The following is a 15,855-nucleotide window of genomic DNA, read 5'->3' as shown; positions in this document are numbered from 1 at the left end:
GTGCAGCCATTACTACAATCCGACTCCAAATGACATTTAATTGCGTGGTGAAGGGGGTATTATGGAACTAAAATAATGAAACAAAATTAATTACTAACTGCTGAGTATATGGTAAAAATACAGAACCATTGAAATACTTTCAAATAATCTATATGTAGTAGCAACTTAAGTGCCTCTTTGAACTTGGTAAGTGCCTTTTTTGTGTGGGCTTCTGCAGTTCTTCACTATCTGGGATGATGGCAAGATTGCAAAGAACAGAGTGTTGAGCTGCCTAAATTTCCCCGAAGTCTAACTAACCCAAAGCTCTGGGAGGGTGGACTTTTCCCAACCCCGAGTTCTTGATTTCTGGGGTTTCCAATCGTGATGCTAAGGTAGACGAGGTAGGCAACATGAGGCAACGTATGCCCTGACAGTGACTCCAACCAAGTCAGCAAGAGCAGCAAGGCCAGCAGTATCCAGAAGTTCTCCCAAGCCCACAAGCTCATGTGAACTTTTCTGAATAAAAGCCACATTCTTTCCCTTCATTAAATCATTATTTGTGGTACAATCTTCTCCCAAATTTCTTTCTGGATTTCATTCAAAGATGGAGCTAATTAAATCCCATTAGCTCCACCTCTCAGTATTTTTTCTTCATTTGCAACATGGCTTTTTCTCATTGTAATACCATTAAAATGAGGAACATGTGATGGAGCCTTATGCTAGAGACTCCTGAAGTGAGTATGACCTTTAACTCTATTTATTTGGATTCTCAGTGTGTTCTTAACCATCTCCACTTCCATGATCAAAAGAATTTTTACAAATTCCATGTCACTGCCTATGTTTTTCTCTGTTTTGTCTCTCTTCTCCAAGGCCTAGATAATGTGAACAATTGTTCCTGAAATTGCTAACCTAACTTTTTTTATTTCCACTAGCTAATCTTGATTGCTTGCCTTTTTTATGTAATAACTTCATTTCTTAATTCCCCTCATGAGCAGTATTTCCAATTTAACATAGTGACCTAAGGAACATGCTAGACATAGAAAGACGTGAATACAGTAGGTTCCTTTCCCTTAAGGAATTCTCAGTCTAACAGCCAAGACATATAAACAAATAACTATAATACAATCTGATAAGCGCACTAGTAGAAGGACATGCAGCCCAGAGGAAGGAATAATTAACTCAGGCTGGGAGAACAAGGAAGGAAATGAAGGCCTGGTGGCATGAAACAGAGTGGCAGGTTCAGAAACACCAAGTCCTTCCAGTATCCCAAAGCAAGACATGTAAGAGAAAGACTAACATGGAGGCTTAATCAAGAGGCAGAGGCCAGACTATGAAGATTCTTTTGTATTACACTAAGACATTTCCACTTCCTGCAGTAAACGATTTTCTTTAAAATTTTTTAGGATTAGTACATAGTTCTAAAAATAAGTTTAGGTTATGTTTCATTCCTTAGTGTTAAGAGTTGCTTCCATTTTGTTATAGTTTTTCAGTTCCTTTGTTTAGAAATCAGAGTTGGTAGTCAAAATACTAAAGAGTAAAACCAAATGAATCACAGAATTGCCACACCAACAAGCAGAGCTGGGCTGTTTACAAGGAAGCCCAGCTGTTTCTTCAAAGTCCAAGATCATTCTCTTTGTTTTCATTCCTATTCATAATGATGAAGAAAATATATTATAAGTAAAATGTTAATTTAAATCCAAAAGAGGGTGAAAATTGGAGGAAGTGGACCCTTCCTGGTTTATATAACTTTTCTGTTGAGCGCTTAGTTTTTGAAGTTGGCATGAAAACCCACTGATGGTGGATTTGTTTCATCACATGGATACTGATGTAAGGGGAGGAGGGGATTTCCTCTGACCCTTCCCCCTCATCTGCTTCTTAACCTTCTTCCTGTGCTCAGGCAATCAGCAGCAGTTCTTTGCCAGACACCACTCACCACACTGACAAAGGTCAACAGCCAACTAGGCTCATATCTGGAATTAATTTCATATGTCTTGTTACTTAAGAGATAATCAAAATGCAGGTCTATTTCTAGGTATTACTTCTTGATTGCTTTTCATACAATGAGAAATATCGTTGTAGTAAATAAAGTTGTTATTTAAATTAATACTGCTGGATCATTAAGAACATTTTCTCAAATAACACACTCTTTTCCTTTTACTATTCTAAAGTCTGTACTGATAGTGCTATTCTATAGTTTCTACAGATTTGCTATCCTTCAAGGAATGGTTTAATTGCAAATCAATTTTGCATGTAAATTTCCACTACATTTAGAATTTTTATTTATTAAAGAGACTAGTGAATATCTGTACTTTTTCATTCACCTTTACTCAAGCATTTACATAAGCGCCATGAGAAATTATATGTTTAGCTTCCCAGATAAACTTAAAACACAGTGCTTTGAAAGAGTAATTAGAAATAAGAAAGCACTTGACAAGTGCTGCCTAATAAATGCCATTTCTCCCATTTTTAATTATTAGATTGGTATGAATTTTAAGAAATCGTGCATGTCGGCTTTGAGCAGTAGCTCACACCTATAATCCCAACACTTTGGGAAGCCAAGGCAGGAGGCTTGCTTGAGCTCAGGAGTTTGAGATCAGCCTGGGCAACATGGCAAAACCTCACCTCTACAAAAAATACAAAACTTAGCCGGGTGTGGTGGCACGCACCTATAGTCCCAGCTACATGGAAGGATTGTGCGAGCCCGGGAGGTGGAGGCTACAGTGAGCCACGATTGTGCCACTACACTCCAGCCTGGGGGACAGAGTGAGACCCTCTCTCAAAAAAGAAAAGAAAAGAAATTATGCATCTCATCTTGTTCAGTCATAAAAATGACTGGTTCTTCAAATTATTGTATCTCCTATGTATGTCTTCAATATCTATTAATGGAAATACAGTCACTCAAATGAAATCCTAAAAAATGAAACTGACTTAATTGAAAAAACTCATAAGATATTGTACTTCTGCTTTAGACATATGGGTGATATTATGTATCTACTAATTTGTAAGGTCACTTTTCCTATTTTCTGAAATGACTTTAAAAATGTGTAAATACATATTAATGTAACTTTATCTGAGATTAAGCCATTGGAGTTTTTTTTTTTTTTTGTAGAGACAGGGTCCTACTATGTTCCTGTTATGTTGCCCAGGCTGGTCTCCAACTCCTGAGCTCAAACAATCCTCCTGCCTCAGCCTTCCAAAGTGCTGGGATTACAGGCATGTGCCACTGCACCTGGCCAAGATCTTTTCCTATTCATTAGTATTATCACACATAGGTAGAAATAATGTATAATTCAATCTTAAGAATACGCAAATTTCTCTTTGCTTTTGATATTTCAGCTTCATCAAACCCAGAAGTCATCAAGATAAATTCAATTCTGGATATAGTAACAAAAGTGGAAGACTATTATCTTAAAGGATATATTGTTGGGGCTATTCATCCTGTTATACAACCTGTGGGGCAACGAAAACACCTACCTGCAAGTTACCTATACAGAGTGGTGCTATCGCGCTTGAAATTAAGGTAAGCACACTGTTCAAGAAACAGGCAGGTGAGGGTGACAGTTCTCTTTGTCTAAAAGAAAAAAAAATTTGAATCAAGTGACAGAGAATAAAGGACACATGGGGGTTTTAGTTTAAAGCACATTTTCCAGCAGTGGAACCTGGATTGAAGCAAGGAAATGTTACACCTCCTTCTTTAAAACTCCTGATTGATTTTTGCTTCTTGCAGACAAATGTATCCTAAGTGAGGATGTCCGTGAACAAAGGGAAAGCAAAATAGATTCCAGAGTCACCTGGAAGCTCCTGTAGCCACTTCAGCAGATGCAGGAGAAGCAGTGAGCTACGGATACTATCACTAGGCTAAAGAGCTGACCAGACCTACCAAGTCCACTTTCACTAAGCTTTCTGACTGTCCTACATTGTTTTATTAATAGCGGCAACAGAAACTATCTCTACATTCTAAAACTTTTTTTTTTTCAAGACAGAGTTTCGCTCTTGTTGCCCAAGCTGGAGTGCAATGGCACCATCTCAGCTCACTGTAACCTCTGCCTCCCAGGTTCAAGCGATTCTCCAGCCTCAGCCTCCCAAGTAGCTGAGATTACAGGCTCCTGCCACCACAGCCAGCTAATTTTTTGTATTTTTAGTAGAGATGGGGTTTCACCATGTTGGCCAGGCTGGTCTTGAACTCCTGACCTCTGGTGATCCACCCACCTTGGCCTCCCAAAGTACTGGGATTATAGGCATGAGCCACTGCACCCAGCCCATTCGAAAACTTTTAACAACAGAAAGACCTACTATGACAAGTTCTCACAAATTAGATAGACCTCTTGTTAACGTTTTTCCAAAATCGAATTTAAAAGCTAACCATTGTAGTGTTTTTTTATTTTAATAGTTACTTTTCCAAACAATACTGCAACCATTTTTGCCAGCCTAGATTGTAAATTTGATAGTTTTCATGGTAAAATACTGTTGTTCTTTCCAATGAAGAATAAAAATAACCAGACAAATATCTTAGATGAACACATTAAATTTTTTTACACAACCCTTTAATATGTTACTTAACGACAGGGATGCATTCTAAGAAGTGTGTCCTTAGGCTGTTTCGTCGTTGTGTGAAAATCACAGAGTGTACTTACACAAACCTAGATGCTATAGGCTACTATGCACCTAGGCTATATGGTATAGCTTATTGCTCTGAGACTCCAAACCTGTACAGTCTGTTACCGACTGAATACTGTAGGCAATGGTAACACAATAATAAGTATTTGTGTGGCTAAACATACCTAAAGATGGAAAAGGTACAGTAAAAATACCTTACTCTATAATCTTATGGGACCACCGCTGTATATGCAGTCCATTGTTGACAGAAACTTCATTATGCAGTGCGTGACTGTATATCAAAACCATCCTAAAGACCAGGGAAAAAAATTATGTTTTCTCTTTATAGTGATGGATCAACAGCAATCACTTTACGAGAGGGCTAAGCAGAGAAGGAAAAATGAAATTAGAGGAAAACTAAGAAAATAGGAAAATTTCAAAAAACAAGAAAGGGCGTTAAAAAATTCCAGGTGTGATTTTAAGGAACAGTCTCCCATGGAGTAATTGCCTACTTTAATATGTCTGGCAGGGTGTGTACAGGCTTCAGCTTTCACTAGAATATGAAGCCTCATCAGATATTTACTAGTTCAAGCATTACTAAGCAAACATGACATTTTTGCACAGTAGTAATGCTTATGTCCTAATTACAAATCTTATCAACCATATGTGAATTATCTTTTCTGCTTTTAGGATTACTTCAGACAGACTTAGCAGTACCCTGGCAAGGCTAAGAATAAGCAAAGAAAAAAGATCAGAAAAGAAGAAAAAGGGAAAAGGGCAATATTTATTTGCATTTAAATGGAATTTTTACTTCTGCTTTCGTTCGATAGGATATAACAACAATCTAAAATTATTTCTTATAACTTTATTAAAACTACAGACATGAAGCTTTTCTTTCTTTCTAAATTACAAATTAAATTAATAGCAGTTTAAATTAAGAAAATTTGAGTCAATAGAAGTTATTGTGCTTTTCTGGTATTTTTATATAAGAAGATAGCGATTACCTTGACCCTGTTTGTGAGTTGCTCACTCATTTTCACATGAGCATATTAGCTGAAAAGCAGCAATTGGCCTCCAACCATGAACATATTCCCTCTGTTATAGCCCAAAGAATTCGGCAGCACCCAGTGGACAAAGACGCCCAAGGCTTGTGATTGAGGAATGTCTCCTAACTTCTGAGGAACAAACAAATGACGCAGCAAAAGAACTGATAGAAAAGGTACTAAATTTATGCACTTTTTCATGGGATATTGAGAAACATTTGGTATTTCATCTTCATCAATTTCCTTTTTTACCCTAAAAAGAATAAGGAAATGACAGGTAACCTTTTCTACCAGAATTTAAAACGTATCAAAGTACTTGTGCCAAATTGTAAAGAGTTTGAAACAGAAATACAGGCCAGTGAAACAAAATGGACAACCAGAAATAAATATAAACAAATATAAGAAGTTCAATGACAAACCTGATGAAATAAAATGGAGGAACAACTATTATTTAATGAATGCTGTTGGGAAAGTAGGCAATTGTTCTGCAGAGAATAAATTCCATATTTCAGATGAGATAAAGAGGTAATTTTTTAATATAAAAAAACAAAAGAAAATGGAAGAGTAAATGTACTCAATGAATACATTAAGGAGTTTGAGTATATAAATATAACTTAACTGTGCTAGGAAAACTAAGCTTAAAAAAGAAGAGTCAAAGAGAAATCTGCAACAGACATGTCCTATGGGAGCTTCATTTTCAAAATATACATTACAGGAAAGGAATACAAATCCATGAAGGTAATATGCAGTCTTAAATGGACAGACAGAGACCATGGACAGCAAATATAAAAGAAAGAAACGTCAATAATTAGGAGACGGTTGGTAACAGGTTCAACCTAATAATGTTTAATGTAAATAAAAACTGAGAAGTAATACCTCACCAGTATTAAACCAGGAAATTTAATTAAAATCCAGTATTAGCAAAGCTTTAAGACAAGTTAAGGCCAGGTGTGGTGGCTCACACCTGTAATCCCAACACTTTGGGAGGCTGAGGCAGGAGGATCACGTGAGGCCAGGAGTTCCAAGACCAGCCTAAGCAACATGGCGAGACCCCCAACTCTACAAAAACTGAAAGAAAAAAAAAATCAGCTGGATGTGGTGACACATGCCTGTAGTACCATGTACTCAGGAGGGTAAGACAGGAGGATCACCTGAGCCCAGAAGTGAGCCTGCAGTGAGCTGTGATCAAGCCACTACACTCCAGCCTGGGTGACAGAGCAAGACTCTATCTCTAATAATAACAATAATAATAATAAAAACAAAGAAACGCTAACATTCATAATACAACTGGCATTGTAACACATTAATGCAGTATTCCTGAATATCTATTTATTAAGAAGAATTATAAATCCCGTTTTGTCTTTTTTTTGGTGGTGTTGTTAAAGAAAATAGGCTGGAGTATGGTGGCACAATCATAGCTCACTGCAGCCTCAAACTCTTGAACTCAAGCAATTCTCCTGCCTTAGCCACCCTGGTAGCTGGGATTGTAGGCATGTGACACCGTGCCCAGCCAATTTTTTTATTTTGTAAAGACAAGAGTCTGTATTGCCCAGGCTAGTCTTAAACTCCTGGGCTCAATCGATCCTACTGCCGTGGCCTCCCAAAGTGCTGGGATTACAGGTGTGAGCCACCATTCCTGGCCATAAATCCCATTTTATTTTTTAATCCCCTCCTTAGGAACTGATTTTAAGAACATAATTGAAAAGGGGAAAAAATAATTTTTATACAAAGATATTTAACCAACAGTGAAAAAGGGTCCAAATTCTCAATAACTGGAAGACTGTGAAAAAGACAATGATGGATTAATAGAATAGAATATTTTATAGGCATTAAACATGACAACTATATTGACTGTCAAGAGAGAAAAGTCTATACAATATAACTTAATTGAAACTTAAATGAAAAGTTAAATGCTGTATGTATATTGATTAAAACAAAAAAGTTGTACATTCATAAATATTCTAAATTGATGGGATTTTATGGTGAAAGGTGTTTCTTTTCCATTGCATTGACCTATTTATAAGGTTTTACTTTTTATTTAGAGACATAGAGCTAAAATCTAAGGCATTTCCTTTCAGGTAAGAAACTGAGGCCGGGCGCGGTGGCTCACGCTTGTAATCCCAGCACTTTGGGAGGCCGAGGTGGGCGAATCACGAGGTCAGGAGATCGAGACCACGGTGAAACCCCGTCTCTACTAAAAATATAAAAAATTAGCCGGGCGTGGTGGCGGGCGCCTGTAGTCCCAGCTACTCGGAGAGGCTGAGGCAGGAGAATGGCGTGAACCCGGGAGGCGGAGCTTGCAGTGAGCCGAGATTGCGCCACTGAACTCCAGCCTGGGCGACAGAGCGAGACTCCGTCTCAAAAAAAAAAAAAAAAAAAAGAAACTGAAATGCGTTCACTTGTTTCTCTAGTTGTTTCCAAGTGTTAAATACTATGTATGTAAGATTATCTGTGGTTTGGGGATAAGCCAGTTATAGTTGCTAACGATTATTTCCCATTTAGGTACAAAGTCACTATTCAATAAGGGTTTTTAGTCTTTGAGACTAAATTTTATAAACAAACTACGAATATTGTTTATTAGTACTATTCTGGGAAATTTTTTTTCTGGTAATAAATCTACTCCAGCAAATTTCTTTTGAAAACAAAAATGTAGCTACTAATTTAGTCTTAATAGATCACCATCAGAGCCCTTGTTTTGCATTTGACTTCCTGGACACAGTTAAAGATCTATTTAAACAGGAAAGTACTGTTATTTCAGCAATTAGAACAACGGGGTTATTTCATTAAGAGAAAAGCTTCAGGAAACATAGCACATGAAATATTTGAGCATGGCTCCAGGTATGAACAAGAGCCATAGATGAATTGCCAAATATTATTTTTGAGCGGCTGCCTTGTGTAAAGAGTTGGTTGTTGAACAGCTAACTTTTAAGTCATGTTCTAACATTATACCAGTGTTCACTCTAATTTTAAAATTCGGTTTATAAGTATTTTTCTCAGAATTTTAAACTAAAAATAACATTTTAAAAATATCAATCCTCCAACTTAAAAATGGAAAAAAAATTAATACTATATTTGTTACCAGTCCTTTCCAGATAAAATTTCCTAGTAACGGAAAAAAGCTTTTCTGCATCTTTTCACTCAAATCAACTAACAAGACCTAGGGGAAGCGCTGACGATAAATTCACCCATTTCTACCTGCAGAATATGCCATATCTCTATCCCTCCCTCTTCTTCTCTCCCAGGACAACTGATATAAAGGAAAATTTGTGGTTGTTTTAAATGGTTACAATCTCAATATGTTAATTCATAGGAACAAATGCTGTTTCACCAGCTCTAGCCCCTTGTCCTAACTTCACACACCTACACTCTCTCCCCCCTCTCAGAATTCTCCTGCCTCACAAGCTGGAGCTGAGTGAATTAAGTTGCCCCCGTTGACTGGGCATTGCTCTCTGTTCTGCCCCAGGTCTTCCTGGCTTTTCTCACTCCATTTCATTCTGACTCTAAATGTTTGCATTTGCAACCTCCATCATAATTATTTTTCTTTCTTCTCCTCCCAGGTAACATTTACAACATTTAATTTAAATGTTTAAAACAGTAGCCAATAAAAGACATTGCTGTTTCTTCATTTAACTAATTTAACAAGTACTTATAGAGCACCTATGAGTAGAAAACACTGCAATACAAAGAAGGATAAGACATAGTCCCCTATGTCAGCCTTCAAAGGAGCTGCCAGTTGAACACATGAAGAAAATAGAACAAAGAAAGGAAGTAAAAGCAGAGAGGAACAGGCCTTAGGTTTTTGGCTGTTACATTTCAACAAAAGCTAAATCTTACCGATATGTCAATGGGAAAAGTGCTGAGTGTAAAAATAAGCATTCTTAAGTTCCCAAAAATTATTTCACTGATATTATATCATAAGCTTCAGAATCCTATTCTTTAACTGATAGGATTGAATCTAATCCTATGTATCTGGCCCACATAGGAGACAATAGCATAAAGACATAAGCCGATCAGAAAGCTTTGTAAGAGTAGTGGTATGAATTGGGCTTGTGCTTTATACCTACACATTTGTCAAGAATCAGTCTTTTAACATTTTTCTTTGATACCATCAAACAAGCAAAACTATGTGTATTTTGCTTTTAATTTAATAAAGCTCTTCTTTATTAATGAAGATGTATTTGGTAATGTTATTTTTAGGAATTTCTTGGAATAGGTTTTAATTTTGCTCCAACTGGAGACACCATTATTAAATGGTCTGCAAAAATCATGCTACAGAATTATTAGTTCTTCCCAAACAGTGGCCCTTCAGGGAAAAATAATTCCTGTTTTCATAATTTCTAAAGTATATTTGGTTCTGTTTGAAGGTCATGATGATCGTGTGGCATGGTCTTGCGGGCAGTGCTATTTTACAGGTGATTCATTAGTTTATGAATGAGTCTTGTTACTGGTCAAGTTACTCCATCTGCTAGTGGATTTCCTCAATAAGCCTAAAGGTTAATTGATAAAGTAATCAATGAAAATACAGTTTACATTTTGTTCTGCCATCTCTTTTTAAATATCAGATTAATGTCGCTGCTAAAAGAGGAATGAAATTTGTTGGATTCATATCACAGCATTATTCTCCATCTAAATTCTGCAATGGAACCAACCATGATGGAGATATAGAATCGATGCTACATGTGAGACACGGTTCAGATGAAAACTGTAGAAGTTGGAATGAAGGGACATTAAGTGGGCAATCATCTGAAAGTGGAATTGAGGAAGAACTTCATCATGAAAGTGGACAGTATCAAATGGAACAAAACGGCAGCCCTAGTTCCTCTAAATCAAGAAAGGGAGAAGGTAATAGACAAGATTAGTAGAAAGAGAATATACTATAGTTTAGATTAAGCAAAATAAGTTTTTGAGGTTTTTTTTCAGAAATATGAGTCAAAGTAAATTGCTAAAGATTATAATGACTAAATGAACTAATACAAACATCATGACTTTTAAAAGTTATTACAGCTAGCAATAAGGCAGGGCAGTTTTTTAGACAGTTGTCTCTGGCAGGACATACAGTGCCATCCACATAATGAAACTTTGTGTTGAAGATTGGTTTCTATTTAGTCATCCAAAACTCCCTCGTAAATTGGAGGCTGTACATGTGTACCAAATAAGTGAGTCTATTAAGTCTAAAAAGCTGTTCTGATTTATGTTTGTACTAATAAACAGCGTGTGAGAATTTTCGTTTTGGCCTTTCCCATTTCATGGATGGTTTTCACCTTTGAAATTAATTGGCTTTCTTTGATCATCAACTAGAATGTGAAACTGGCACATCATGATGAAACAATTAATATAACAATAGTGCCTGCATCCTAAAATAACTTTGAACAACAGTTGTATTCTTCTGTGCCAGCTAGCAAGTCTTCCCAAGAAATTGAGAGTATTTTATTCATGCATTTGGGACCATTCAAAGTTTTCTGATATCTTTGTGGGCATGCTTTAAAAAAGCACTATCAGAGAAAAGCAAAGGCTACATATACCTTAGCATTAACAACATGGGCTCTGGAATCAGATACCTCAATTTCTTTATAAAAAGGGGTAATAGTAAGAACTCCCTCACTGGGTTGTTGTGAGAAGTAAATAAGAAATGTCTACAAAGTGTTTGACCCAGTGCCTGGTACAGAATAAACTCTATATTAACTGCTATTAACTGATCCTTCCATCAGTGTTGGCACTGGAGGAGCACGCCTTGGTGTCAGACTTTCTGGGTTATGTTTTGATGTACTTAGCATCCTATACATGGCAGAGATTCATTTAGCCACATAAGCTCCACCTCCTGAAGAAATAACTGGGAGCATTTACCAACTTAGATCACACCGATCTCCACCACCATCACCACCACCCTCCTCTTTTCTCACCCGTTCCCTGGCTAACAATGTCCCTGATTTTTCTGCAATGCAAAAATTATAGGAATGTGTATTAGTCTCTTCTCATGCTGCAAATAAAGAAATACCTGAGACTGGGTAATTTATAAAGGAAAGAGGTTTAATTGACTCACAGTCCAGCATGGCTGGAGAGGCCTTGGGAAACTGACAATCATGGCAGAAGGGAAAGCAAACATGTCCTTCTTCACGTGGTGGCAGGAGAGAGAAGAATGAAAGCCCAGCAAAGGGGGAGGCCCCTTTAAAACCATCAGATCCCGTGATAACTAACTCACTGTTATTAGAACAAGATGGGGGAAACCGCTCCCATGATTCAACTATCACTATCTGATCCCTCCCACAACATGTGGGGATTATGGGAACTACAATTCAAGATGAGATTTGGGTGGGGACACAGCCAAACCATATCAGAATGTAAAAGTGAACAAGAGGTATCGGAATTATGGTCAGAGAGCTATTCACTATCTTCCACCCATTCCTACTTTTAAACTCCATGTGAGTTCTCACCCTTACTTTGAGCAAATCAGACGTCTATTTCTATTCCTTTAAGTTCTAAATCCAATATAGTACTTAATGTAACTATCGATCTTTAGATTCCTCTCTCTCAGTATTTTTAAAGTATATACTTCTCAATAACTTTTCTGCAGCAGTGGTTTTTAATTAGAAGAAGGAGAATGGGGGTAGCAAGAATTCACAAAAGACCTCTTTGAGTATCTGGTGAAATCCATGGAATCCAGATACTTTTGTCTGTCATACAGGTGATGTTAAACTTCCTAAAACACAAACATAGGTGTGGATCCACTGACCTCACGTTAAGAATTTGCCAATTCCTAGTAAAGCAGAAGATATGATGCAGCATTTCCATGTCTGTTCTAGGGTCACTCTCACACGTGTCCAAGGAGATACAAAGTTTATAATAACAGAAAAATTGGAAATATTGCACATGTCCACCAAAATGAGACTAGAACATTGGCATACTATGTAGCAGTTAAAATAAATGAATAAGATCTATATGGTTGTTTACATTTTAAAGGCATGTTGAACAAAAAGTCAATTCATATCTACAGTAGGATACCATTTTTTAAAAATTTTTCAAACTGTAAAATGTTACATATCATTTATGGTTATATAAGTGTGTATTAAAAGATTAAAAGCTTGCGTAAGAATGATAAACACCAACTTCATTATAGTACTTATTTCTGGAGAATAGAATTAGAGGATACCACATAGTAGCCTCAACTGTATCCATTTCTCATTTCTTTGAAAAAATAGTCTGAAACAAATATAGCATGTTATTGACATTTGATTAAGCTGAGTGCTTGTTTGTATGCTTGGAATATCTCATGATTAGTGAAAAAAATTAAGAATCTTTGATCAACAAAATTTTCCCCTTTTTTCTCCTTCTGAATGCCTAGCCTCAGACAACAAATTGTATACAGTCTTCAATGCTTTTGATGATGATTCAACCTCCTGGACCTATCAGGAAGGCATCCTATCAATGAAAGTAACAAGAAAAGGATCAGTCATTAGTACACTTGATGCTGATTGGCTGGAGTTAACTACCTTTTATTATAAACAAGGCTTGTCTTTAATTGATTCTTTTGTATTCTGGGAAACATCTAAAGGTAAGTTTTATGTTAATGATATTTTATATCTGAAGAATTTGAACTTGTATCAAAATCAGTGAAAATGTTTTTACCTCTCAACTTCTATGGCTGAAAGGACAGATACCATTCCTAAGGAAATAAATTCCAGCTGTTACACAGATATGTAGCTTTAATTTAAAACCTTAAAGCTCCTTCAGCACAACGGACACTTAAGGAGTGTGGGCAGAATTATAACGTAAAATGTTCACTGCTGGGTTGTAATTGGGAAACCACTGTGTGATTGACTAGGAGAATTTTCCAAATAAGATGTACTATAATAGTCCAAACGGGAGGTTTATGATGGCATTTCGTGCTTACTATTCACATTTATTACATTATCCCAATTTTGAACACTATCTACCATGTATATAGTCAGTCTATACCTGATTCTTTCTATAATTTGTATAAAAAGTCATCTTTGGTTTAGAAAGTGACGTTGGCTCTGTTCTTACTTCTGTCTTCACCTTGTCTTTCATCCCTCTCTAGCCTTCCTCATTTAGTTACAATGGAGTATGTAATTATTTGTGTCTATCACGAAAATAAAGACAAACTATAAAATATTATCAAAAATGACTTTCTAAGAGTTTTTTTAAGAGTGTTAAAAAAAGAAAAAGAAAAGGTAGTAACGAGACTAGAAAAATGCATTAGGAAAGGTGAAGGTTATGAAATCCAGGATAATTAGGAACTCTTAACTCTATGAGGTTAGAGGAAAGAATGAAAAGCAAATAAGGTCTCCCTGTACCTTACTATTGTTAAATCAGCCTAGTATTACCTTAACTGATCCAACTAAAGACTTTGGATGATATTTTAAATTATCAGGAGTCTTGTTCCAATAGGCCCTTTTAACTAGCAGTATTAAGGACCAAACGCATTGAAGCACCCAGAAATACAATACCTTGCGTAGTGCTTGGCACATAGCAGGTGCTTAATAAACATTTCTTAGTATTTTTCAGTAGGCCAGGCACCGTGGCTCACACCTGTAATCCCAGCACTTTGGGAGGCCAAGGCAGGCAGATCACTTGAGTCCAGGAGTTCGAGACTAGCCTGGGCAACATGGTGAAACCTCATCTCTACAAAAAATGCCAAAAGTTAGTCAGGCATGGTGGCAGCCACCTGTATTCCCAGCTACCCAGGAGGCTGATGTGGGAGGATCACCTGAGCCCAGGGAGGTCAAGGCTGCAGTGAGCCATGATTGCACCACAACATTCTAGCCTGGGTGACAGAGTAAGACCCCATCTCAAAAAATAAAATAAAATAAAAATATGTGTGTGTGTGTGTGTGTGTGTGTGTGTGTGTGTGTGTATAAATAAAAAATATTTCTTCATATTTTTTGGTTATTGGAAGCTCTTCCACTTGGTCTTTTATTTTTTATTTTTTTTTTATTATTGTACTTTAAGTTCTAGGGTACATGTGCACAACATGCAGGTTTGTTACATATGTATACATGCGCCATGTTGGTGTGCTGCACCCATCAAATCGTCATTTACATTAGGTATTTCTCCTAATGCTATCCCTCCCCTGTTCCCCAGCCCCATGGCAGGCCCCAGTGTGTGATGTTTCCCACCCTGTGTCCAAGTGTTCTCATTGTTCAATTCCCACCTATGAGTGAGAACATGCGGTGTTTGGTTTTCTGTCCTTGTGATAGTTTGCTCAGAATGACGGTTTCCAGCTTCATCCATGTCCCTTCAAAGGACATGAACTCATCCTTTTTTATGCCTGCATAGTATTCCATGGTGTATATGTGCCACATTTTCTTAATCCAGTCTATCATTGATGGACATTTGGGTTGGTTCCAAGTCTTTGCTATTATGAATAGTGCCACAATAAACACGTGTGCATGTGTCTTTATAGCAGCATGATTTATAATCCTTTGGGTATATACCCAGTAATGGGATGGCTGGGTCAAATGGTATTTCTAGTTCTAGATCCTTGAGGAATTGCCACACTGTCTTCCACAATGGTTGAACTAGTTTACAGTCCCATCCACTTGGTCTTTTATAGCAATAGCAGAGTTTCATAGGAAGAACATGGGCTTTAGAATCAGACAGACCAAGGTTTAAATCCTATGTCTTCTACTTATTAGCTGTGTCATCTTGGGAAGTTAGTTGAGCTCACTGAGTCTCAGTTTCTTAAAGAGGAATAAAAATACTCCTACTTTTTATTGTTGTGATGATGTAACAAGATATAATAAATGTAAAGTGACTCCCAGAATGCCTAGCCTACAGTCAGAGTTCATTTTCTGATGTTAGTTTTCTTTCCTGCCACTTGTTATGTGCAATTACAGTACTTTTAGTGTGGATCATCTATTTAGAGGTTGATTTATGCTTCATAATGTCTCTCTCTCTCTCTCTCTCTCTCTCTCTTTCTCTTTCTCTCCTGTTTCTCTTCTCTCCAAAAACTTTAGTTGAAGCCATTTCAAATTTTGGCATGTGACTAACTGCTGAACAGAAAAACAAAACATACGCTTTTTGCAATCTCTCTCAGGCATCCCTGCCTTGGGTCTTGCCTGATGAAAATAAAATTAGCCACAGCAGTTGCCAGCCAGGCTCTGTGTGGCTTTTGTTCTTAAAGCCTCAGAAGCTCTTTAGAGAGCCCCAGGGAGACTCCCTCTCTCAGCAGCTCATGGGGTGGAGGGGGTCACGGAGAGGGGGGTTCAGAATCTTCCCC

The 15,855-nt window shown here is 37.2% G+C and overlaps 1 protein-coding gene across 1 annotated transcript in view; it reads left to right on the top strand.

Annotated features, from left to right (window-relative positions):
- The window catches only part of RFTN2 (raftlin family member 2), a 102,911-nt gene that overhangs the window by 26,164 nt on the left and 60,892 nt on the right, over positions 1-15,855 (top strand). Inside the window, exons 2-5 of the mRNA XM_003253895.4 lie at positions 3,316-3,499; positions 5,680-5,794; positions 10,181-10,460; positions 12,958-13,167. Of these exons, the coding sequence (XP_003253943.1) occupies positions 3,316-3,499; positions 5,680-5,794; positions 10,181-10,460; positions 12,958-13,167 (789 nt within the window). The remainder of the gene's footprint in view (positions 1-3,315; positions 3,500-5,679; positions 5,795-10,180; positions 10,461-12,957; positions 13,168-15,855) is intronic.

The sequence above is a fragment of the Nomascus leucogenys genome, chromosome 22a, assembly GCF_006542625.1.
Source record: "Nomascus leucogenys isolate Asia chromosome 22a, Asia_NLE_v1, whole genome shotgun sequence".
Classification (NCBI taxonomy): Eukaryota; Metazoa; Chordata; class Mammalia; order Primates; family Hylobatidae; genus Nomascus; species Nomascus leucogenys.
This window is presented reverse-complemented; position numbering and strand designations above follow the sequence as displayed.